The following is a 27738-nucleotide window of genomic DNA, read 5'->3' as shown; positions in this document are numbered from 1 at the left end:
TTCCCTTTTGCCTTCAGATCCTTCACAGGGTCAACCGCTTCCAACGTTCCATCCGCTTTCTTATTTGGTTCAACGGCTTGCCACAGGTCTTCCACTTGGAGATAAGTTTTGACGGCAAATTTCCAAGTTGTCCAATTTTCTCTGCCGACCAATGGCTCGATTCCGAAGTTCGAATTTGCCATTTCTAACCGTTACTCTGGGCCTATAACCTCTTGGAAAGAGTGACTAGCAGTGATTAAAACACGTCTAGTTAGAATCTGAGACGTTAGAATGAACGAACAAACATGAATGAGGTATATTTCCTAATCAAATTACTGACATTAAACATTAGCAGCCTACTCTGACCATTTCCGTTTCCACTACAACAACTTCAACTATGGAGATAGAGTGCGCTGCTGTTCTACTGCCTCTATCGATTCGCCTAGGCTACCAGGGTGATATCGTCGGCGAAGCCAACAATCTTAACACCGGTCGGAAGAGGCAGCCGTACTTCGCATTCCATAACATGGGGCCCAGGATTGAACCTTGAGGTATTCCCGCGGTAATTCTACCCCTCCTCTGTGTCATACAGTAGAAACCTACCATAACAATAGCTTCTTAGAGGCTTTTATGTTCAATTGCCACCTCAGCTGTCGACCGACTGGATTGCGTCCAGAGTGGTTGTTCGCCGTCCGCACCTTCCGTATACGGTACTGGCCTGTTGAGGATCACCCTCTCCAATAACTTGACTGTCGTATTTAGGAGACAGATAGGTCTATACGCCGACGGGTCATCTGGGGGGTTTCCGCCTTTGGTAGTAGCACCAATTTCTGTCGCTTCTATACATCCGGGCAGATTCCTTGATCTATGGAACGCGATTCTGAACATGTTCGGATTCGCATTGATTGCCGCTTTATTATCGGGTCCCGGTGCTTTATTTGATGTGAATAGTTTCGTGACTTCTACTTCACTTGTCTCATACGGCGCCGGCGGCTATGTAATTGTGTCAAGATGCGAAAAGAGCACATCGATTATCGATACTCTGGCATAGACTATCAAAGCATGCCCGTTTCAAAATCTTGATTTCCTTCTTGAGAGCTAAGTTTGCCACTTTTAATGCTGCACTACGTTCTTCCCTTTGTGCTTCTGTGCGTGCGCATTGCAATCGTCGTCTAATCCGAAGGCAGATCGCTGGTAGATTCGCAATAGCTTTGCACCACCAGTACACCAGCAGCTTTTCCTCTCTGAAATCGGCTTTTCTTGGCATGGAGGCTTCGCACGCTTCAGAGTGTTCCGTAAACTACCGTGACTGAGATGTATGGAGACCAGGTATCTTGGGCCTACTGTCACGTGGTCGTCGCCTGCTCCATCTCTAAGCGGCTTCTTCGCTGCATCCTTCATACAGATACAGTATACTCCTGTATCTATACTCGAAGCATCTACAAGGCTGGTAGCGAGTCATTTTTTAGTTACTTAGTCACTTTTTTGAGGCCAGTCACTTTAAAGTCTCTTTTTTGAAGCCATTTCAACTAAAGTCACTTTTTTCGTCAAAAAGTCACTTTTCTCAACTATTTTGAGCTATTTTTTCGGGAAATTTTATTGAATCGGCCTTCTTAATTTAGGCTAAGTTTTAAGTTAGCAGGGTGTCTACTACTTGAAAAATCCTGAAAATTGGAATTATCAGGGAATTTTATTCAGCCTTGAAAAAACCTGGAATTATCAGAGGATTTCGGCTATACGCAGGAAAAAAACCTCGAACCAGTAATTATTATGGTAGAATATGGCCTTTTTGTAATACAATATTTCTTCAATCAAAAAAAAAAAAAAATAAATAATAATTACAACTTGAGGTATTCAGGGTCTGTCTCAATTGCGTTGTTAAAACGAGTCCTAACTTAAATTTGACAGTTTGGAAATTAGTTCCCCTCCAATTAATCAATAGACTGTCAAATTTAATTTTTGTCTGGTCCAATTCGCAATCGTTGTCGATTTAGGAAATTTCAAAACAAAATATTGTCGCACCGACACCAAACCGGACAGCGCACAACTCACACTCGCCGCGCTTCGAAATTAAATGATTCAAGCGCGGCGCTGCATTCTAACGATTTTTTATGAACACAGTGCACTAATCACATATTAGTGTGACGCTCAGACAATGAGAATTAAACAATTAAAAAACGTGTTTGTCCTTCTTTATACCGGATTCACAACATCATCAAAAAAAAAAATCGTTTGAAGGAGAGTTTTTTCGTAATGGTTTACCATAATGTCATTAGTGAGATACCAAAGAAGAGACCGTGATATAAAGTTTTCTACGTTTGTACTATTGCATAGCCAGCGTGACCGCAACATTTATTAGGGCGAATATAGTTAATACCCTAAAGAGGAAAACAAACGTCAACGTTTTACATCTTGAAAATCTATCACTGCACGACACTTGCTGGATACAGTAAAAAGTTTTTCACAGAGGATTTTTCAATTTGAGGAACAAAATTATTGCTTTTTTTAAATTTTGTAGGGAGTTTTACGTAAGATTTCATGTCCTCCCTCCCTCGAAAGAAATATTTTGAATTTTGATACACTCTCTCCCCCTAAAAGCCTTACGATTTTTTCGAATGAATTATTAGTGTGGGATGAAATTCTGATTCTCAATCCAGACCACTTTTCAGGTCCTGTTTGGGTCCTATAACAACTGTGTAAAATTTCATCTCGATCGGTGAAACTATAATTTAGCGCAAGCCGTTAAAAGTTTGTATGGGATTTACTACACGCAGCGAACTGGACTATCGAAATTCATACATTTTGCCTTATGAAAGATGGAACGATTATCGCAATACGAACGCTTTATGTATCGTTTTAGCATCACTCCACCCCAAGGCGTCGATAGGCGCGGGGTGTACGCACGAGCCTATCGATCGCAGATCCTTGGTTCAATTCCAGGTTGCCGCGAAAACTATTTTTATTTTCAAATTTCGGTTTCATAAGGCAAATTTATGAATTTCAACCCGATTCCTTGTGGCGAATTTTCATAAGGAACCCCTGTTTATCGATAGTCCATTTGCCTGAGTGTCCGGATAATCGAATCATTAAGAAAAAAATCTTGGATAAAAGAACATAAATATTATCTCTTTTTGTTGTTTTATTTATATGATGCGGTGGCGTAGCCAGAAAATATTTCTAGGAACAGTAGGGGTCTTTACGAAAAAAAAAATTTTTTTTGACCAGCATACACAAAAAACACTTTTTCTACCCCCCTCTTCTTAAATACGTTCAAAACTGCAAAACCATTCATATTGCATATTGCAATACCAAATTATCTCAGATTTATGCATAAAAATTGAAAAACAAGAACATCAAAAAACAAATTCCGGATAATCGAGTTTAAAATTCCGGATAATCGAATCCCGGATAATCGAGTCTCCGGATAATCGAGTCCGACCTGTATTATGATGAAGAACATTATAGAAAACCACGAAGCACTACAACTCTTGACAAAAAAAAAAGTTTGAAATATCTATTTTTTAATTTAATTGTTTCAAACTCATGAATGCATTCGAAATAAACTAATAACATTGTTGTTTCTATCTTTGGTTTTAGTAAAATCTAACAATAATTCTGATAGTTTTAAGCCAATTTGTCAGTTTATGTCAACCAAGTTATGGTTTATTGGTATCATTTATTAGGTTGGTTATTTTTGTTTGGATATCTGATATTCAAACCAAAGCTTTAGGTAGATTCAAACAATTTTGAATATTAAACTAAACAAACTGTTACATTTTTCTTGGAAACCTCATGCACAAGATTTTGTACGGTAAGTGATGCACATAACTTTTTTTTATTGAATGACCCAGCTTTAATAAGGTAAATAATCTTTTTTCAGACAATGAACGATAGATGCGAGCCTCATCAATGGTTTTGTGTAGGGTATTGAATGTCTCTCTGAATTGCCTGATCTATGTATGTAACTTAACACTTCAGTCGTCGCGCTGTTGTATTTTGTACAATACTGTTGAAAAAACCTCGCTTTTCGTGCCCAACAGTAGCGTAGTGGTTCTGACGGTGGCAAACCGCGCGACGACTGGAAGGTTATGGCTTGAAACGTAGGTAGTTATAATACAACTAATTAGGTAATTATAATACAACTGTTATAAATCGATACAAAAACAAACAAAAATTGTCTCCCACACAGGTTCTGATGATTTCCGCTTGCTAAATACTACCCAAAATATGGCGCTTCAAGCTCATGATGCTGATGGCAAAGATCGCAGCACATTTTGAACGATATAGTTCTATTGGACAAAAAATGCACTGTTATTATACAATATTTGAACAATGATAAACATTCGACACCTCTCCAATGAAACAAAAAGAATATGAAAAAATAGAGAACTGTCAAATGAAATAACCAAATTATTGGTTGTTGACCTGGACCTAAATGATCAAGATAGAGATTAATAAGTGATTTCAAAACTACGAGTTTTCACTCAAAAGAATGCCTAAAAACGAAAATGGATGTTATAATTGTTTTCAAAAATTTATCCGGATTGGCATAAAAAAAAAATCCTCAAAGAGCCCCGATCAAACATTCGGACTTCTCGACAAAAATGTTTGAGGACTATCCTCCTGAAACTTTCCAGAAAGAGGCAAAAAATCCTACTAGACCTGTTCATATTTGAAAAAATGTCTAGAAATCTACCGGTCAAGCAGTATCTTGAATTCTAATACTAAAAACAATGTCTGGTCAAATTTTAAGCTAATTTGATAAACATTTCAGTATGCTTCAAGTTAAAAATGTGTTTAAGGGCTAATTTCAAGGTTTAAAAAATCATAACTAGCATGTGGAAAATCTAAACCACTTGCTTTTACCACTATTTGAAAGCCTATTCTATTCTGTTCAAGTTTGTCGAACACGCAAATAAAATTAAATTGAGTTTAAACATTGTTTGATCATGATTTGTTCTCCACAGTACCCAAAAATCTCAGTTTTCTGAATACATATGGTAGAAAAAAACACACATCGACATTGGTTTTTCAAAACCTAGTCAACAGGAATCGAACGAAATAAATCTATGAATTCATTAACCATTAATAGCTTTTATGTTACTTTAGGCAATAAATTACAAAAAAAAAAATACCCAAAGATGGAACACCGCATCGCAACCTGATGATAGTTAATTCACGCATGACACATGCACCAACCAATGAATGAATTGAACAAGTTAGCATTGCTTTTTATTTCCGAGTGATGATTGTTTGGATCGCATTTCATTGACGATTCAGAACGATTTGAAAACAATCATCATCATCGACTGAGAAAAAGCAGTGCTAACGTGTTCATTTTTTACACCCGCCAAAGCTCGCGGTGGTGGTCTTGGCTCACCCACAGCGGATTTATAAAAGTGCTTCCTAATTTTCTATTTTTTATAATTTATTTTTGTAAGATAAATTGTAACTTAAATCGGGATTGAGTTTTAAATATGTTTAGTCATCATGTTCTGGAAATTAAAAATCCGAAATTTTCATACATGTGTGTGTCAGAGAGAACACTCCCTAAAAAGTGATTTTCAAGAACCTTGAAGCACAAATCTCATCCAAACTATGTTAAAACTTGCTCCAATCATAAAAGTGTGTTCGACAAAAGTTCGTAGAATTAAATCAACTACTATGTAGAGGTATTTTCAATCATTTTTGGTGTTCCGTTCGATAGTTATGAATTTTTAAAGCTTGAAATTAGATCAGAAACACATAATTGATTTGAAGCACACCTAAATTATTTCCAAAATGACTGAAATTTTGACCAGAAGTTCATTTTGACATAAAAAATCAAAGCATTGGTTAACTAGGAAATTTCCAGACAAATTAATAGGTCTAATCTCAACCTTTTAGGCCTTTCAATTTTAGTTGCAAATAATGACTTTTTAGTTACCAGGTCAAAAGTTACTCGCTAACAGCCCTGCAACTATTCCTTTTGGCCAACAGAAATTTTCTGATTGACCATCCGGATTGAACAACCTACACAACACACACGGAAGCTTTATATTTTGGAAGGACGCGGCGAAAGTTAGAAACGGGTTTTCTCCGAAGTTGGATTTCTCTCGGAATCCATGCTAGATACCTAACTTCGGAAGTGAAGCATTCGATTCGCATCCAGATTTGCTCTAATGCGCCCAGTTTCCGAAGTAGGGTATCTTGCATGGATACCGAGATAAATTCAGCGAATTGCATTTTCTAACTTACAATAGTTCCATGGTGCAGCTGGGAGGTCAGACCGATGGCCACATCGGCAATCGAAGCGGAACGAAAAATGTGGACGCCATCCATAACAACAAACACGAACTAGAGAAATAATTATCGATCTGTCAAAAATAAGTCTCCTCTGGAGCAGACTTATTTTTGACAGATCGAAATCAGAGGGGAAATAATTCCCGAACTGTCAAATTTAAGTTCGGACTCGTTTTAACAACGCAATTGAGACAGACCCTCAGTCAATTCGCTTTAAGTTATTTTTTATATTCCGAATAACTTGTTTAAATAAGGAAGTAGGACTTAGGATTGCTAAAACGGGAAAGGCAAATACGATTCCCAGTTCTAGTTGGGTATCTCTCATGAGCGTATGAAATAAATAATTTGTAGGAAAAGATTGAAGCTTGTAAAAATAGTATATTTTCAGGTAAGCAGATCTTTTTAAAAGGCTTGGATACTATATCAATGCATATCTCTAAAAAGTGTTTATTTTTAGTTAAGGTCTCTAAAGACATAATAATCAATATGGTATCTTAAGTCACCAGGGTTGTAAATGACTGGACAATGCGTACCATTGGTACTTCGCGTACCTGCAGGTATAAAATAGACCCCATTTGTGGTCCTTAGCCTCTTGTCCAGTAACTCCTATCCCTACCTCCCCGTGGTGCCGCCTGGGATACGAGTAACCGTAGGGAAGATCGGGTAACCAACCCTGGTGGAACCTTGGTCGTATGCTGACAGGGAAGGGGGGCTCCTCTCCTCTCTTCTGAGGGTGTAGCTTATCAGAGCGTCTGTTCTCCATGTTAGGGGCGGCTCAAAACAGCGTCTGTTCTCCATGTTAGGAGCGGCTGATCATCGTCCTAGTGCCAGCGTGGGACTCTAAACAGTGCTGTGCACGATGATCCTCCGGCGAGACAGGAGGTTGGTGCAGGCCTTACAAGCCAGCCGTAAAAATCATCAGTACAGGAAGCATACAATGTAGGCGTAACATTGTGACGCAGGTCATGTCTTGAAGGACGTAGAGCCAGCAAAAGTAAAGTAAGTATCTTAAGTCACTTTTTTGCCATAACCCTCTCTTTCCCATGGTAGCTCCAGAGCTCAATTATTTTTTACGAACTTGAGGCAAACCGAACCAGAGGAATACTATGTATTAGTTTCTAAAGTCAACTCTCCATAACTTGATATTGAAGGGGCCATCGGGTAAGAAAGGTATCGAATTATGGAACACAATACCAGAGCAAATGCGATACGAGGGACCTTCGCAGTAGCCATGAAAACCAACTTTTACTGTGGTTCTCTAACTCGATATCGAAATACGAAATATCGAGTAAGGGAGAGTCAATAGTAGATTATGATTCTATACTTATCAAATTAATCCAAAAGTCAACTAACTTTTTGAATAGTAAAACTATTGGTAAGCAATCAGTTTACTATTGTAAAACAACTAACAAATTTTGAACTGATTTTGAAAAAATAGACACTCTGAAATATTGTTTTTTGAATTACTTTTTATAAAAACGCTTTTCCATAAAGAAACTGTCGATTAAAGTCGTCGGAAATAAGTGGTTAATCTGCTTGCAATGAATTCTGGTACAATATTCTAGGGGCTCCAGAGAAACCTTCAGAGACTATTACGTAACTATTTATCCAGAGATTCCTTCTGGAATACTCTCAAGAACTCCACCAGGAATGCCACCAGCATTTTTTTAATAGAAGCTCAGAGGAATTTCTTCTCAATTTTATACTAGAAATTTTAGAGCATTCCTACGCTACTACCTCCAGTAATTGTCACAGTAATCTCTGAAGAAAAAATCTCAGTATTTCCTCCAGATCATTGATTCTTTCACAGATTTCTTCAATCGCTACTTCTAGGATTCTTCTCGCATGCCCTACAGAAGTTTTTCCCCAAAGGTTTATTATAGAGTTTTCGAAAAAATCGATATTTTTACAAGAAACCCTACAATAACTCCTACGCCTTTTTCATTTAATCCAGGCATTTTTATAAGGATTCTCTCGAAAAATCATCCATAATTACTCTTTGGAACTTCTCAAAACTGGATCTGGGATTCCTCATTACATTCCTCTAGAAATTTCTCCAGCCTTTCTTTAAACAAATATTACTGCGGCTCAAACACTTCACTGATATTTTTTCAAATACAGTTTCCAGACCTGCATAGATGTTTTAAAATTTTATTCAAGGTTCCACACTAGTTAATACTACAGCAATTATTACAGTTATTGCTCGGACCATTGATGGATTAATATGCTTTTATTATCATAGCAATTTATCAAAAAATATATTTATCAAGAATTCGAGAGATCTTTCAGTGATCCTCGTAGGTTCAAGTTTCATCAGAAATTACACTAGAATTATTTTTAGTAATTCCTCGTGGATTTTTCAAAATTTTTCACAAAAAAATATGAAATTTTTTTAAGTTTAAGTTTTTTTCGTTCGTGGTTTTTCTTAAAAAAAAATAGATTGAATACATGAAGGTATATAAACGATTCTTAGAAAAATTACATAAAAAGTTCGTAAAAATCACAAACCAAACTCCTGAAGAGGTCTTCGGAGTATGTAATAGGAAATTTACGGCAAAACGAAAAGCTGCTTGTCGTAATTTCATGAGGACTCTTAGATTGTGAATACCTTCCATTAAATTTACTGATGGAAAATTTCTTCCTTAGTCGGCGTTTAAAGGACGCGGTTTAAGCAGTATTCCAATCAAATTCGATCTTCTGTCATCATTTTTTATTCGAAATATCGATTATTGCATAAAAATATTGACCTTATTAGGTAGAAAAGCTGGAGTTTAAATGGAAATGTGAAATGACAAAAATTTTAATTTTACAAGTGCTCCAAATTCTTATTAAAATTTACAATATAAAATACTTTGGTAATATAAAAGACACAAAATTTTGAAAATATTGAAAATCTACTAAAATAGGATTATTTACGTAAATATAAACTACCCTGTTTGAAAAAAATTCTAGGCGATATCTTGTAAATTTGGAAGCACAATAAAAATGTCCAAATATGTTACTCAACTAGACCTACTACCTGCAGAAGATCATATGGAATATTCCCTATCATAATTGACTAGTCTGTTTGCATTTGAGATGCAAATCTTGACTAAATGTCCTCCAAATGCGGTACCACAAACTAATTAAAGGACTTCTAGCAACGATTATCTAAATCAACGCTGACTTAGATAGAAAAGAAAAGCCTATCTTTGACATCGCATTTCTTGTGGAAAATCTTACCGCGTTTGGTGTTTCCGCATTTGCTATTTGCGTTTCAAACGCACACAGCAATATTGACTCATGGAACCATACTGAAGGCATAAAATCATAGTTACTATGATGGTCCCTACAAACAGCATTCCAAAGAACAGTTGTTCTTTGAGTCGATATTTCCATGAGTCGATGGTCCCTTCAATATCGACTCATGGAGGTTTGACTGTATTTGATATCGTTTGACAAATTTCTCATTCAATGAGAAACATAGAATTGGAGACTTTTCTCCAACACTCGATGCATGTTGATTTCAGAGTCTGTCACTGAAATTCGCAGACTGGATTCCAAGTTCTCATCAGACAAAGACGAACGACAGTTAATTTATATTGTTTTCATTCTCGAAAAAAGCTGCTCACAAAGATAAGTACTCCCGAAGAGGGATAACATCTTCATTGCTTGTTGGCGAAGGACAGGAAAGTTTTCTTCATGCACATGGTCGTGGTAGAAATTGATTAGCTCATCGTTGCATTAGAGGTCAATGATTTCCGTTTTAAATTTCTCAGGCGTATTGTTCACATCAAGATTTAAGGGAGGGTTTTTTTTATTCTTTATTAATATCACTCCAAACTCTGTGTTAGACAACACTATCATCCTAATTATTATTTTTGACATTTGTTCCAATATTTCAACATTGGATATTCTATGACACTTATTGATACTCACCCCTATTCTTGTTTACGTACGAATGCGCTTTCGATCGAAAACCGTTTCGCATTCTCGTTTACGCCAGCAAAATCAAATGGGCAATGGATTCGAACGAAAAGGATTCGATCGAAAGTTGGATCCGCAGTAAACAAGAATGAGGGTGACTATACCGAAGAGGAAGCTTTGAATTCTCTGCAGAGCTTTCTTTCTGGTATTACAACATAGTCCATATTGGTACAGCATACAACATGGCTGGCCTGAAAATTTGTTTAAAGATCAAAAGCTTGTTCTTAAGGCAATGTTTTGATTTTCTATTAATAAGGGGATATAGACATTTTTTTTTTTTTTGGGCCGCAAAATGGTGAGTCGACAATCAGGAAGGAGCGTCCAACACAGCTCTGGTCCTCACAAGTTCCTACCTCGCGCTTCCACGGGTCAAATGATGACAAAGACCGCCAGCTAAGGGTTGCGTACTTAGCTGGTAGTGCAGCCTGGGCACTGTTGTCCTTCTGACATCAGCTAGAGTGAGGAGGTGCGTTCTGAGCGTCTGTACACTAGGAGGTGCGGCTCAAATAGCGTCTGTTCTGGTATCCAGCGGCTGAGTACGAAACGCTGTATCACGTCAGCTACACCTAAGATGGCAGTCCCATCAACGTGATGTAGGTAGCGCGACCCCGGTAAGGTAGCATACCGAATTCATTATCCACCACGAAAAATGGAGAAAGAAGAAGAAACGAACGTTATTTTCGGCAACCGACCTGGCAACGAAATAGGGACTATGATTGGAAACTCGGTACCTGGAACGTCAGGACCTTCAATGAACCTGGACGAGTGAGCCTTTTGGCTCGTGAATTGCGAAAAGTTGGCGTGTGCGTGGCTGCTATTCAGGAAGTGCGTTGGCTAAGAACTGGAGAACGTGAATTCAGAGCGGTAGACCCCGTCGCTAACACCGCTTTCAAATACAACATCTACCACAGCGATGGCGAAAGCTAATGGGGATTTTGACGGTTCGATTGGCAGCTTACCGCCTACTCGCATTTCTCCCTTTCAGGATCTCTACTCACAACAATAATTATTTAACACAAAACTAATATCAGATGGACCGCCATTCTGTGGAGTGGTGTGGCCCCTTCCTTTCCTTGTTTTCTTATCTTTCCAGAACAACCGAAATGAAGAAGGAAACCTCCAAGCCATTGTGGAGAACATTTTGATTTTTGATTAAATTTTGATTACATGGATAATAATAACTATTTACACCCTGACAGAACTGCCTATCTCAAAAATAGGTAGAAGGGCAGGACGATGGTGCGAGCCTACCCACTCTGTCATCGGTGTGCGTCGGGCGTGCTAACTGGTATAGCATAGCCTATGGGGCTCTGCCTGCACAAATCATGTTTTCTTTCTCTTTCACTTTTTGTGAATTGCTAACAACAATGCCATTAAAGTAAATCCAATACAAGAATGCAGTGCAGAACCTCATAACGCCTTTTTCGGTAAACGTATTTCCCAGCGTGGGGTTTATAGGGATGTTTGTGTAAACAACGCAGATTGGCCATGGCTAGGGGGTGCGTTGATATTAGCAGATTAGCAGATTAGCAGAATAAGGGGATATAGACATTTTACATATTCATTACATTTGGCTTGAATGCCCTCAATGTGATTTTTGAAAGTTAAATTCTTTTCTAGCATGAGCCCTAGATACTTAACTTGATCTGACCAATTTATTGGAACTCCTCTCATCGTGACAACATGTCTACTTGAAGGTTTCAAATAAAAAGGGTTTATGTGGGAATATTATTAGTTGAGCTTTGGAAGCATTAGGAGAAGTCTTCCACTTCTGCAAGTATGAAGAAAAATATCCAAACTTTTTTGCAATCGACTACAGATGACACGCAGACTTCGTCCTTTGGCGGAGAGGCCTGTGTCATCCGCAAACATAGATTTTTGACATCCCTGAGGTAACTCAGGTAAGCCAGATGTGAATATATTGTATAATATTGGTCCCAAAATGCTGCCTTGAGGAACACCAGCTCTTACAGGAAGTCTTTCAGATCTGGAGTTCTGATAATTAACCTGAAGTGTACGATTTGACAGATAACTTTGAATTATTCTAACAATGTATGTTGGAAAATTAAAGTTTTTCAATTTTACGATCAAACCTTCATGCCAAATACTGTCAAATGCTTTTTCTATGTCTAGAAGAGAAGGACCAGTAGAATAGCCTTCAGACTTGTTGGAACGGATCAAATTTGTTACACGTAAAAGTTGATGAGTGGTCGAATGTCCATGGCGGAATCCGAACTGTTCATTGGCAAAAATTGAATTTTCGTTGATGTGGGCCATCATTCTGTTCAAAATAACCTTTTCAAAAAGTTTACTGATGGAGGATAGCAAACTGATTGGACGATAGCTAGAAGCTTCTGCAGGATTTTTGTCTGGTTTTAAAATTGGAACAACCTTAGCATTTTTCCATTTGCCAGGAAAATATGTTAATTGAAAACATTTGTTGAATATATCAACTAAAAATGATAAGCTATTTTCTGGAAGTTTCTTGATGGGGATGTAGAAAATTCCATCATCGGCAGGAGCTTTCATATTTTTGAATTTCTTAATAATAGTTCTCACTTCTTCCAAATCAGTCTCCCAGGCATTTTCGAAAACGTTCTCTTGATTGAGAATATTTTCGAAGTCCTGAGTAACTTGATTTTCAATTGGACTAGTAAGTCCTAAATTAAAATTGTGCGCACTTTCAAACTGCATAGCAAGTTTTTGAGCTTTTTCGCAATTAGTTAGTAATAATTTGTTTTCCTCTTTCAATGCCGGTATTGGCTTCGAGCATTCCAATTTAAAATATTTAAATTATTATTTGGATCCATTAGAAAAACGTAATCCAATAACAATTTTATTTGTAAATTTTACACCTACTAGGACTGCTTCAGTCATAGTCACAGTCATAGTCATAGGCTTTGAACATTGCATCAATCATTAGATTCAATTGTTCAGTTAGAAAAGTAAAATCAGAGGCAGACATATCACTTGAAGTGGGTACATCTGATGATTTCCCATTGGAATTTTCGGTAGACGAAGAAGCGGAGTAGGAATTACCTGTGGCGGTAGGGTTTTTCCATTTGATTTGAAACAAGTAGAATGGGTACTCATAGTACGAACAGGGGAGGAGTTCAAATTACCTGCTACGATATCAGCAAAGGATTTTCCGTGGGTAGATACATTCGAAATTGAAAGATTCGAACCGCTACCCGCCGGATTAAAATTTGTTTGCGAATGAGCATGATTATGATCTTCCTGGTGGGTATGATTCCTAATCAAGCGATCGTTAACTGAAAAATGAGCATTGTTCGATACTCTACCAGACAAATTCCGGAAACGACCGTTATCGTAACGGATATTATCCTTCATCTGCCTGGCACGAGCCTCAACGACTCTCTTGCGTGAAGGGCATTCCCAAAAGTTAGCTTTATGAGGGCCCTTGCAATTGGCGCATTCAAACTTTCTGGTATCTTCTTTCACAGGACAGACGTCCTTAGCGTGAGAAGAACCTCCGCAAATCATGCATTTAGCATCCATGCGACAATTTTTTGTACCATGACCCCACTTTTGGCACCGACGGCACTGAGTGGGGTTCTGGTAATTTCCTCCAGGTTTCTGGAAATGTTCCCATGTCACACGGACATCGAACATAAGTTTAGCTTTTTCTAAAGCTTTAATATTATTTAGTTTTTTTTTTTGTTAAAGTGAACTAAATAATATTCTTGAGAAAACCCTTTCCGAACAATGCCAGATTGGGTTCTCTTTTTCATAATGATTACTTGGACTGGGGAAAATCCAAGTAAATAATTTATTCCATTTTTGATGTCTTGAGAGACCTTTCAAGACAACTTTGAACAAACGTTCAGTTTTGTCGTCATAAGTAAAAAATTTGTGCTTCTTCTCTTCAAGATGTCTGAGAAGAAGTTCGCGATCTTCGCCAACGGGTCCAACGAAAAATCGAAGGTACGGGTCCAAACAAGAATCGTAAAGGGATCAATAGTAGAAAAAATAGTACTGAAAAGTACTGTTTTAGTAGCACTGAATGTACCGTTTTTAATTTCAGCACTGAAAAGTACTGTTTTATTGCTTTAGGTAGTTTTTAAGAAAACTTCCAAGAGCAGAGAGGATTCGTGTACGCACAGCACGAAGGTACGATGCGCACTGAAACGATTCACGACTTATTAGTCCTGCTGCAGGACTGGATTGCTTCGATGCCTCGAATCGTATTAAGTAAATTATTTCATAATTCTAGTAACCACAAACTCTGGCTTCTTCTTTTCACAACGGAGAAACTGTGAGCTTTTTCCACGTAATTGTTCACCGAGTCAATCGGTTTACTGCTATACGCAAGCAACGGTGCAGAGCTCTGTTTACACGTTGCAATCCTAATATTGGAGGGGAAACAGAAAGAACAGCCTATGATGAAAAGAAGGAAAAATCTCTCATGGCAAGTGCGATGCAAACAATTTTTGTATTAGTATAACAACAAAGAACTGCCGATGATTTAAGATGAAGATGCACCGAAGCCAAACCTTGAATATTCAAGAGCATAGATTTGTGCTGAACCTGACAACCATTCGCGCTAAAAATTTTATCGATTGGTTACCACCAGCGAGTGACCAGTGAGATAGATTTTCAGCAAAAACAGTTGTCTGGTTTTCTAGATTTGTGCTCTTGAAAATTCGAGGTTTTGCTTCGATGCATCTTCACCTTAAAGAAGGTAAAATTCTCAATTAAAATATAAGCTGAATTATTGCCAATAGTAACGAAATCAGTATAACTCGAAAGAATAGCCTATGCTTAAAAGAAGGATAAACTTCTAATGAAATCTTAAAAAAACTGGAACCCTATCATACCGTTGGTAGCCCCAGATGAAACAACCATTCTCTAAGAGCACTTATATAGTGACAAACATGACGTCCTATCACATCATTAAAGTCAATTAATTAACTGATTAATGATTGGGTAACACCTGAGAATGTTACACATAAGTGTTGTAGTAATTTGATACTTTTTTTGTTCGTAATTCGGCCAAACGGCTGTTACGTTTTCGATTTTGATCATGTTAAGATAAATTAGTTTCAGTGTGCAAACCCAAAATCAATAATAAAATTCATGCTGCAAGGGAATCTTGCTTGAAAGAATTTGCTTGTCAAAATATATCTTGCAAATTCCAAGCCGACGCGACAGCCGGCAAAACGTCAAAAACGACTTCCGCCAAGAGAAAGGAACGTGCCGAAAAACTGCAGCAGTTCGTCGATACGGGTGCACGCGAAAGTCGCCGAAAAAAGGCCACCGAGTGCCTAAGTGCAAAAATCAGTGTGGTGGAACAAAAATACAGTGTTCCACCAGTCAGCTACAAGTGAAGTCGCTCAGGTTCACCCAAAGTGTGCCGCCAGAAGACGGGATTAAATTCATCGGCCGCGAGGTTAAAACCAACCCGCGAAAAGGCGAAGCTGGATTGACCAACGATGGAAAGGATTCTGAAGGGGGCGAGCTTCCGCAAGAGCCATCAGCAACGTGACGATCCGGTAAGAAATTTGCACACTAGAGAGAAAGTTCCAGTAATCACCCGAATCATTTTCCCACGTAGAGCAGTTACCAGAGCGAGACACGTGCGGAAGACTGAACGGACTCGGAATAGACAGCCATTTCATCACATTCCAGGACGACTGCTTGAGTGTAGGCCGTAGGGAACGCCTTTCGGTAAGCGCAGCCACTATAGGCCTCCAATCGCGAAACGCAACATACTGTTAGCCATCTATACTTGGGTAGCGCAACTAGTCAGATGATGAGAGATTTGATTTTTCACGCATCCATCACATGCCGCTGGGGGGAAAATGTTTTATTTTCCTGATAAAAGATGGTTAACAGTGAAACAGTTAGGCGGAAAAGGTAGGAATATCTATTCTCTTTGTTCTACATACGTTTGTTTTTTGTATTATTGCACTACTTTCATAAAAATTGAGATCCGGCTGGTAGGAGCACTAGTTTGAGGTTGGAAAACCAGGATATGTGAGGTTAGTTTCATTGGAAATTTCGCCTGCGCGATTTTTGCGCTTGAATAAAACACGTTTCGGAACATTCTCCGCTGCCTCTAAAAATACCATTGGATAGTGAAATGAGTTTTCTACCATTGGATTTGATACAATTTCATACATTACTTCACTTAAGCAGTGAAAATAAATATATTCTTCCGAATGTTTTGAAACCATGCATGGGTTTGACATTGCTTTCGGAAACCATCATCATGACGACAGCAGCACACCTCAGCGGACGAATTGTCGTCTTGGGAGCGAATGCCAAATCACGACAAATCCTCTACATAACACCCTCTTCAACAGAATGATCGAGTGAGTTTAGTAAGACTGCAGCCACCTCCGTTCGTGTCGTTTAGGGCGATCTCAAAGCGTCTCTTAATTTAAGACCACCAACAAGACAGAAGAGCCTTCACGAAGAAGTAAGCTGCCTCAAAACGACGTTTGGCATACGATGACTAATGCACAGCGCTCGATAGGGCTCTTTTGTTCAATTACAGCTTCGCATCGGCGAAATTCATCAACAGAGCTCCATTGCTCGAATAAGAACCCGGAACGACGTGGCGGGGACGATTATCACGAAGAGCGGATTGTCTGGAGCAGTGTCGTAAAAATTCAGCCGAATGATACCCGATCAGTGCGAAAACGAACAAAAACAAACTCCGCTAGCAAGAAGCCAATCTGACTTCGAGTGCGAATGCGACGAGAAAGAGAGTGGGTGCAACACACGCACACATTCAGTTTCACCCACTGTTGGTGTCATTTCAAAATTCAGTTTCACCTAGAGGCACTGAAATTGAAAATTGAATATAAAAAATTACAAATGAATTTTATATTACTGGTGTAAGAAAACGGCAATGTGATGCCTCCAGTTGATGAATCATGATTGTCTTTTAATAAAAAAATACAACTTTTGCAATTTGCGGATGTTTTGTGGGGTATTCTGACGGAAATGATTTTTTTCACTAGTGAAATTGAATTTGAATGTCAGTAGTGGATGAGAATTAGTGTAGCAAAAGTAATTGAAAAACTGAATGCACGTTCTACCAGATTCGTGCATGTATTGTCAAACAAACATTCACACAAAGAAGAATTCAACGATGACGGAGCCTACTGAGGATCGGCGTTGTTGACTGTATATTGAAATATGCAGACACTGGTCTGGAGCAATTCGACGTCAGGGAGCAGTTGCAGGGCTGCACGCTTGAGTCGCGATCGTTCGATCGGCGACATCCTCCGGGCGAACCCGGGACGACATCGGAGCGGTAGCGGTGCTACGATAGGATCGCCGGCAACACCCCGAGCGACATCGTCAAGACTTACCACTGCGACGAGCGAACTGCCTAGACCAAATCCGATTCGCCCGTTAGAGAGCGGTCGCGGGGCAGCGGTAGCATCGCGGGCAGCCGAATCTTCGACGATTAGCGCAGATCGACCAGGGGTCGACCAGTGCACTTCAGCATGATAGAAGAAGCAATCGTGAGTACTCACAGAAGAAAATAATACCCATGAGGGAGAAAAGCTTAGGTAGCTAGTTAGGGTGCAGAGTAGGAAAAGGAAGAAGATGTTATAGAGCATGAATAAAATGTTTGCACACTTATTTTGCATTTTGTGGCGTTTTATGTAGTTAGCCGGACCGATTCTTGCCAATTCCTACCCCGGCAGATCGTTTCACAACACGGCGTTCGGCCAAATGGCCGGACACCCTTGTGTTAGATAGCAATCGACAGCGTACTCACAGAATCTTATAATAGTTCTAGCCAATCGCATATCAAACAATCAAGTGGGCATATATACCCAAACCCAAGTAACAACTAGCCCGCTAGTTCGCCTTTTTGGTATTACCGGGCTCTTTTACGGCTAATATAGAGGTCAGCTCTATGATAGCACTATATAGGGTGAATTGGGTAGTTAACTCTACCTAACTCGATATTCTGTATCTCGATATCGAGATAGAGAACCATAGTAAAAAATTGGTTTTCATGGCTTATTCGACGGTCCCTTCCCAAGTAACCACAAGCATTATAACATTGCACGTATTCTACTGCATATCAACACCATTGATGCAACATTGCTTTTATTCAACAAATTTCAAGAGCTGTCAAGCAATAAAGCATTAACCCTACATTACAAATGTATCAATGCACTAACATCACTTTATAAATTGTACTGCTGTATTAATATTACTTTATAAGTTGGCTCATTGCTTTATCGTCCTTTTTGCATTAATTTAACTGTAAAAGTGCCCTTTTCCACTTTTAAACTACTTTAATGGTAGGCTTACGGCAATGCAGCTGCATTATATATGCAATTATATAATGCTCCATGGTTAGTTGGGTTGGATCGCTGTTGCACTGGTCTGGTGTTCTGTAGTTCGATATCTCTCTAACTCAATGATCCCAGATCTACAGTAACCAATCGCATCCATCAAGATTCTAAAATATTTCTTGAACTCCATCTTCTTCATGTTCTACCGACATTTATTTTCAATATTGTATTCCCAGAAACATTGGCACAGTTACTGAATGAAAAGCTTCGGGCCTACTTTGATTATCATCACCAGATGCCCAATAAGGGTCACACATGTCCAAGCCGCGTCATCATCTCATCGAGTCAATACGCCACTACCCCGCCTTCTACGATTATGAAACTTTGAACAGTCCGTCACCGGACATCTTCATAACAAGCGATTTAATAGTTGTTCATCGGATCGAAGCACAAATACGCCAAATGGAATCACGTTCCGTTGCGAAAGGAAATATTCCTCATTCCGTTCTCGATGTTCTTATCAAGAGACCGCCTCAATCCATTATTGTGGTTCTCATAATGGGGAAGCGCCGCAAGCAAAGCGTAGTAATGATCCGGCAACAACACTTATTTCGCACAGAACTTTGCAAGGATGTGTGTTGTTCCTAGTGCCCTAATTTAAATCTTAAAAGGCTTGGTGACTTGTTGCCGACTTGATAATGGGATCTCGCTCAATGATCTCACCAAAATGTCTCATCGTGTTTTGACACTCTTTGAAGAACAAATCAAAAAGCTTCTAGAACAAACAAAAAATGAGGGCAATTAGCAAATTTTTCGAGTTTAATTTTGCGCTATCGACGATCGAATTTGCATAAATTTTGCAATCACTTGACCACCGCGGTCATTGTGATCAATTTACGACTCGTTTAATTGAATGCGATCGTCACTCGCTTATGTCGCGACCCCAGCAATCGAGGGCCGACTGGAGAATTGGTTGAATTAAATTTAAATTAAAGTTGGCCATTTTTTGATACTTTTTTTTTTCTGTGAATCGGTCATTTGCGCTGATTTGCAGAAATATAAACGTTTTTTGATACGCGACTCTATTGACTTTGTGAACCGGGTGAGTTCTGGCTTGCGCAGGTAAGGAAGGTAATTATTAGTAGAATCGCCGGCATAGGTGATATTTGCATTACAAACAACGCATTTGATGGGACGTGACGGGAGCCACTGGGTAGAGGGTGATGATTAAATAAATGTTATTTGCTGAGCTTGCGGTATACATCTAAGTGATGATTCATATAGTTTATCTTATACCGGTTTTGAGCCGGCTGTTAGAAACATTGTGTCGATATCAACAACAGGCTACTGCGATTAACGCATTTTTATCCCCTCTCATCAGGATTACTTGGTCAGCGGACTCCGTTTGGAACACGAACTCGTAAAGGAGCAGGCTGTGAGTTTTGAAGCATCTTTTTTTTTTCTCATGGCACACTTTGTTCTGGTGTTACATTCTCTGAGTGATTTCCCCCTCCTCTAGTTCATGTGTGACGTTCTCCGTAACGATGTGTGCCGTTCGAATACATTCACTCAAGCATGAATAATAAGTAACGGTTGAGAATTGCCATTGGCGACTGTCGGACTCGCACATCGGTTCTTATCAGGTTATAAATAGAGTCGCGTGGACAACGAAATCTTAATTGATAACCTAATAAACAGACTGGACTGCATGTTAATACCTACTGCGTGGGAAGATTATCTCTTTGGTACACACGATTTTATCCATTGCATACCCGGCGATTCCAAAAAGAAACTGCAAACCTTTGTATACTACATACCGTTACTCGTCTAACAACTTCATATTTGTGGGACTTCCAGTCCATATATCCATTACCTAAATGATTATTATCCATATTAATGACACCTGAAAACCTGAATCAATCATCAAAACCTCATTTGTGCAGTAACTTCCGTGTTGTCTCGCAGTATCTATCTCGATAGCATGTCGAGTGCCCAATCGGCGTCCACTGCAGGCATCGCACCCTTCCAAACTTCCCGTAGGTTAATTGTGATCACGTGGATCTTCATGCAACCAACCGAAACGGCGTGCGCTTGACTAACCTATTCAGCACATGTAGAGCTCTAACTAACTGCCACTGGGTTCCGTTGGAAAACTAATCCCCCAATCCATTCTGGTGTGATGAATCATATCCGTATTCGCTTCAACAGGACGACCCGTCTACTCGGACAAGTGGCGAAAGCTTTGTCGCCATCCATGTAGATGCTCTGGGTACTAAGGAACAGCTTCGGCCGTCTCTTCGCGGTCTGTCCTACATTGCGATAAGTTTCCTGCCGAGGGACTTCACCCTTCAGGAGGTCCAGTCGGCTACTAGAGAAGTGGTCGCCGGAGTTCGATACGAACTCGTTGTCAAAGCCTTGGATCGTGAACAGTCGGAGGTCTTGTGTAAGCTCACTGTGCTAGAAAAGCCTTGGTTGACTACGGAGAGCGGCGACAAGTATCGTATATTGGAGTACTCGAACTGTACCTCCGGAGAGGATACCACCGAAACAACTGAAGTCGTTACCAAATTGAATCCCATTTTTGATCCGAATGTACGAGCCCAACAGGAAATGAGTCCTTCTCGTTTCAAAGACCTGGTGAGTCAGATCATTATCGAGAAGAAAATAGAAGCCAGCAGCACTCCAACTCCAGCGGTTTCTACGACCACTACGGAGCACTCAACTGCTCCAGTGTTGAGCGAATCTTCGAAAGACGTACTCGATCAGTTGTTCATGTTCGGTAGTGAAGCACAGCCACCAAGAAGAGTTGCCGACAATTCTAACGACAGTGATCAGACTATCGTTGAAGAAATGATCGTTCCAAAACGCGTAACACCTCCTCAATCGCAGTTGACGACTACGGAAGTACCACCACTAGAAACGACCACCATTTCCCTTGACCAGCAAGTACAGTCCACGTTCGAAGAGGTGTTCAAAACCCATCAGGAGATTCAGAAAGCACTGGACGAAGTCATCCAGCGAGGTGGCGGCCGGGACGTCCAGCAAAAGTACGAACCGGTATTTGCATCCCTTCTCCAAAAGGTCAAAACAAGCATCGACAACTACTATCAAACCATCCATCCGGGCGGAGGTGACGCCAACGTAGACACAGCCGCGTTCGTCATCAGGGACAGTAAGACCCCGGTGCAGAATTCCACTCCAGCAGCAAAACCAAACGACGATCAACATTCATCCGAGAGCAACGATCTGGACGATCAACAGCAACAGCAGGTGATTCTGCCAGACTTCAACCTACTGCCGTCGCAACCGTCGGAGGCTCCACCAAAGATCGACTCGGTCGTGATGCACTTCAGCGACGACAGCGATGAACAGCAACACGAAGACGTCCAACGACCTCAAACGCGAGAGGAACTGATCCGCGACTTGAACACCGATGACTCTCAACAGCGCAACAAACGTGCGCCCGGGTCGCATTCCTATGAGCACGATTTTTCCTACCACAATCCGTTTTATGGTAGCCATTCCCACGAATCCTACGAGCACTACGGACACCGACCGTTCTACGGCCATAACCCGTACAACAACTTCAATCCGTACTTTAACCCGTACAGCGGACCCGATCGGTATCCGTACTACACCCATCATCGCGGGAAGCGATTCGTCGAGATGGACCTCAAAGTCGCCGATGAGAAGCAGACCTCCGAGGTGGAGAAGATGATCAGTGAGGCGATCGAGATGCTGGACCACATGGACGCTGATCTGTTCAAGCGCGTTCTGCTGGAGGTGATCAGCGTCAAGCGGATCAACCAGTTCAGCAGCGCCGTCGAGCAAAAGGGAGACTTGTACGTGGCGCGGGTGCTGACCGCCAACTCGCATTGCGTCGAAGAGGTCGAAGACTCGGCCAAGTGCAAGTCGCTGCTCATCGACGGCAGCAACAAGTTCTGCACACTTGAGGTTTTGTGATAAGTGGACCGGGGAACTGAACAGTTACTGAATTTCTGGATTTGTTCTTTTGTTTTCTCGATTTTTTCCCGCTACAGATTCGTGCCAAGGACAAGGAAGTGCGTCTGGTGAAGTCGGAGTGCGTTCCGAACAAGCTGATGGGCGGACACCACGAGGTGGATCTGTCCGAGCCGGAGCATCAGCAGCGTATCCAGGCCGGTCTGAAGGGGTACGCCAAGGGGAAGCTTAGGTGAGTTGGGTTATGGGAGATGTTCAGCTTGATCAGTGAACTCTGTCTGTTGCATGATGTAGGAGGGATTGTAATTAAGAGCATAACTGCTTACAGAGAGTGCTAGGAAATAGTGGAAAGAGTATTTGTTTTTAACGCATCGAGAATGAAAAAAGGGGAGAAGACAAGAATGTGAGGAAAGTGAGTCGATTATGAGTAGAGATTAAGTTTTTGCTCATAAAGTCCATTCGTCAAACCTTTATCGTTGAATGAGTCGAATCTGGGAGAATGAGTCGTGAATCAAACAGGATATAGTGAAGGATATATCTAAAGAAAAGGAATCGAGAGTAAACCGTGTGTGAGTGAAACGAGAGTGAACCAACAGTATGAAAATCGAGAGTGAGTGTAGCAACATCAAACCGAGAGAAACTGAGCCACAATTAAACTTAGAGTAAGTTGAATTGGAAGCGAGACCGAGTGAGTCGAGAATAAAATGAGACAACTTGTAATGAATCGAAAGTGAATACATAATGAAGGATGCGGACGGAAGGTTGTTGCTGCCAATGGGTGAACGATGGACATCATAGCCAGTGTTGGCCTAGCTGTGGTCGGTTCCTATAATCAAGAATGTGTAACGGTCAGCGATGTCCAGCTCATCCCAGAGTTGACGGCGAATCTCTTATCGCTGCCAATGGTTAAAAATGGTTAAAAGATGGTTAAAAAAGGATATTCAGTTACATTACGTAACACTGGCTGCGAAGTTCCCATAATTTTCAACCAGCACTACAACCAATCATAATAAATTATAGCACCTAATGCAAATTTGAAATTCAAATATGAGTTGGATCTCAGTAAGCATGGTTTACTGTGGTACCCATAGTAACAAGATTTTTTCACTCCATTCGTACAGTTAGTGAGCACCAAACAAAACTAGACGCTTTTGTAAAAAATGTGTTCGCTTTCAATTGTAACAAATTTTGGTGACGGGTTTCCTAGTGAACAATGAAAATCGAAGCAAATTTCAAAGCCGAAACTTCGACAATGGTGCAATCGTAAGGAGAACCGGCCGCAACAGGTGCTGAGCAACCGATCGCAGACATCCAAACGGCGATTTTTCAGATCACCCAGCTTCTGCAGCGGATGCTGCAGCAGACCCTGGAGGCGCTTTACTCAAACGTTATCGACCCAGGGAATAGCATACCACGTTTGAGAAGTGGTTTGCTCGGTATACGCATCTTGGACGACGTATCCAAAGTTCGGCTGTTGCTGCGAAAATTGGATATTACACTTAGAAATAAATTAATGACTATTTTCTATCTGCCTCTCTATCATTCTGCTGGGAGTTTTTACACTAACGGTCAATTCGACTGGGTTGAAGTTTGGCGATGCTTCAACCCAGGCGAATTGACAAGTAGGAATAAAATTCCCTGCAGGATGAAAGAGAGGCAGATAGAAAATAGTAATAAATTACTAAAATTTAGTCATTCTGTGACTACTCGTGTTTCTGAGTGCACATATGGGATGCATCCCAAGGCAACCAAGCGAGCGGATATTCGAACGAGATTACTCACCTGGATGGAGAACGAGAGACCAGATGCGCCAGTGACTCTTCAAACTCTCATTGACGTGTTCTAGCAGCTCGTTAACCTGAAGGCGGACAGCAACAATGCATGCCATCAGCGAGAAGAAATTCCAAATCTTCGTTCAAGCCGGAAGTCAAATTTCTGCAGACGCCATGCGGACAAATGCACTTCGTCAAGGATTGCACATACAGCAGCCATCTGTACAAATCATGCAACCGTGTAGGACACATGGAGTGGTACTGCGGTTAATTCACCAAGCCCTCAAGCGCGCAAACTGGTGATCATCCAAACCATTGAAGAATCATACCGGTAAACTCAATCGGTGCGTCACAACAGCGCTGAACAGTCGTCAAACCACACTGCAGCTTGATAGCGGATCATCAATCACCATAATCAGGGAAGTAACGTTTACAAAGATGGGATCACCTGCACTCAAGTCATCGACTTATGAAGTACATTTCGCATCTAGGTCTAGGAACCCTCTTCCACTGCAGATGGAATTCACCTGCCTTGTTGGAGTCAACAACATCGTCAAGCCCGGCCTGTGTCGAGTCACGTCAGTCAAGGGACGCAACTTATTCGGCTTGGAATGGATGGGCCTCTTCGATATGTGGACGAAACCATTGTCATCGTTCGTAAATCAGATGAATTCTTCCAATTCAAATTCCTTTTCTGGAAAGCACTTCTGCATACGGTTCCCCGAAGTGACACTATTAGCCCAAGTCAATCTTCACCTGAAACCAGATGCCAAGCCCGTCTTCCGACCCAAACGCTCTGTACCGTACAACGCGATACCATTGGTCGACGCAGAGCTCGATCGTCTGCAGCAGTTGGGAATCATCTCTCCCGTAGAATACTCCGACTGGGCAGCACTAATCGTTGCGTTTCGAAAGCCTGGTGGTAAAATTCGAATTTGTGTCGACTATTCGACCGGGTTGAATGCCATGTGAGAAACGCACAATTATCCTCTAGAGGTGTTCAATATCATCGACCTATCGGACGCCTACCTACCGGTAGAAGTTGATGAAGTATCAAAGTGACTGCTCACCATCAACACACACCGGGGCCTATTCAACATCAACAGGCTGGCTTCTGGAATTCCTGACGTCGAGTATCCCTGGATGACTTCATAGTATTCGGCGAATCATTATCAAACGCTCTGCATCCTCTTCGACCGTCTGCATGAATACGGTTTCCAGCTGAAACTAGACAAATGCCTACCAAGTACCTAGGGCCCATTGTAGACGAACATGGACTACGTCCAGATCCAGAGAAAACAACTGGCATTTCTTAGATGCCACGTCCAACTGATGTGTCCACATTGCGGTCATTTCTAAAATTTATTTTACGGAAAATTCATCAGTAAAATGCATCAGTCGTGGGCTCATTTTCAAAGTGGCCGGACATTTTCCGGACAAAATCGACCACTACATCCGCTACGATTGGTTTCTCCCAAGAGAGCTTCGCTAGGTTTAGTGTACCAAAAGTGATTGTGTCCAATAACGGAACAGTGTTCACTGAACACGATTTTCGTACATTCTGCGAGAATCTGGGCATCGTCCATTTCCGCCTCGCACCATTTCATGATGGTTATTCATGAATATTCCCCTTGTATCTTCCGAAATAGTTAAACGAAAAAACTTCGTATATGAGTATTTGCAGCACGAATCTCGGAATACTTACTTGCGAGTTATATTGATATAAAAACCTTCAAATCCCTTTCAATACAAAAATTATAACAAGCTATCCTCACATTCTGCAGGAATTCGCGTTTCGTTATTCGCTGCGGCACGGTTCAGATCGTAGCCGGAACTATCCATCGCTACACCGTAGATCTGGTGGACAAGGATCAGCAAGTGCTGAACACTTGCAACGTGAAGATCTATACCCCGTTGCAGGACGCACCCGAGTACAGTTTCGACTGCCAGGAGGTGTCGCGTAGGGTCGCCCGCGATGTGGAACGGAAGAAGCTTAGCAAAGGTCCGAAAACCGGCGCCCCAATGGAGATGACTCCGGAAGAGTTCGGCAAACCGGAGCATGCGGAACGCATCCAGAGCATTCTGCTGACTGCTGGAGGAGCCAACACTGAGCGCAAGTACAAGATCGTTGAAGCAACGCAACAGATCGTGGCCGGTTCTCTCTACACCTACAAGCTGATCTTCACCGACGACCCGGACAAGCGTGTCTGCAAGCTGACTTCCCACGAGCGGCCTTGGTTGAAGGAAAAGTCGCCGTCTGAAGCTAGGAAGGTTTCATTCTCCTGTCCGGAAGCCCCAAACAGTCGTTCTAAGCGCTCGATTTGTGCTGGATGTCCTTCGGCGTTGTCTCCGAATGATCTCCAAGACGTTGAACACAAGCAGCGAGTTAATAAGATTCTGCTGGCCAACGTGGTTGGATCACAGGGTGAACTGGAGTCTCTATCACCGCAAATCATCAACGCCACAAGTAAGGTAGTTCAAGGCACGCTGTACACCTACTTTGTCAGCTTCAAACTGCAAGGCGCCCATCAAATTTGTGAGTTAACTGCATGGGAACGTCCATGGCTGGATGATTCAGAAGCCTACAAGTACACCGCCTCTTGCGCTGAACAGGACGATTCCAATGCACTGCGTAAGCGCTCCAAACGGTCTTTTTGTGTCGGATGTCCAACGGCTATAACAAATCTTCAGGAAGGAGACCATAGGGAGCGTGTCGTCAAGATTCTACTAGCCAAGGTGGCCGGATCTGAGGATCAACTGCAATCCATGTCGCCTGAGATCATCAACGCCACCAGCCAGGTCGTTCAGGGAACTCTGTATACGTACTTCGTAGCCTACAGGTTAGATGATTCCCATCAGGTTTGCAAGCTCACCTCCTGGGAGCGACCTTGGCTGGATGGAGCAGAAGCCTACCAGTACACGGCCGAATGCGGAGCCGCACAGGGTGATTCCAATACCTTGCGCAAGCGTCGATCAGTGTCCAGGAGTAAACGAGGCTTCGGATCGGCTCGAGTGCTGACTGCCGAAGAGTTACAACAGGACGAACATGTCAAGCGAGTTGACGCCATTTTGGCCTCCAGTCCGGGTGCTAACGTAGAGTAAGTACCTTTGATCGTTTCTTATATTACTGAAAATCATTTTTGTAATCCTTCCACAGGAGCCCGAGAATAGTCAACGGAACCGTTCAGGTGGTGGCCGGTCACAGTTACACGTACTACATTGCGTACACCGTAAATGGCGAAGAACGTGTCTGCAAGTTGAACTCCTGGGAGAGGCCGTGGTTAGAGGATAAGCAACCTTCCGAGGCGTACAAGCGCACGGTTCAATGCGACGGTACGGATGAGAGCTCGGTTGCACGTGCTCGCCGCCACGCCAAGAAGACCGGTGCCTCGAACGAGCTGTCCGCCGAAGATCTGAAGGACAAGAGCCACGTTGAGCGGATCAAGGCCGGACTGGTGGCATACAACACGGAAAAATCCAAGTCCTACGAG

The 27738-nt window shown here is 41.4% G+C and overlaps 1 protein-coding gene across 4 annotated transcripts in view; it reads left to right on the top strand.

Moving 5' to 3' along the window:
* LOC23687573 overlaps positions 1–27738 on the top strand; it is a 46632-nt gene that overhangs the window by 5747 nt on the left and 13147 nt on the right. For 3 of the 4 annotated variants that reach the window (XM_021838464.1, XM_021838462.1, XM_021838463.1), the window contains 5 exons: positions 19897–19950; positions 20724–22469; positions 22556–22707; positions 26032–27345; positions 27405–27737. In XM_021838464.1, coding sequence (XP_021694156.1) covers positions 19897–19950; positions 20724–22469; positions 22556–22707; positions 26032–27345; positions 27405–27737 — 3599 coding nt within the window. The remainder of the gene's footprint in view (positions 1–19896; positions 19951–20723; positions 22470–22555; positions 22708–26031; positions 27346–27404; position 27738) is intronic. The other variant, XM_021838466.1, reaches the window with a different exon arrangement.

This window comes from Aedes aegypti, chromosome 1, assembly GCF_002204515.2.
Source record: "Aedes aegypti strain LVP_AGWG chromosome 1, AaegL5.0 Primary Assembly, whole genome shotgun sequence".
NCBI lineage: Eukaryota > Metazoa > Arthropoda > Insecta > Diptera > Culicidae > Aedes > Aedes aegypti.
The sequence above is the reverse complement of the archived record's forward strand: the minus strand, read 5'-3'. Positions and strand labels throughout refer to the sequence as shown.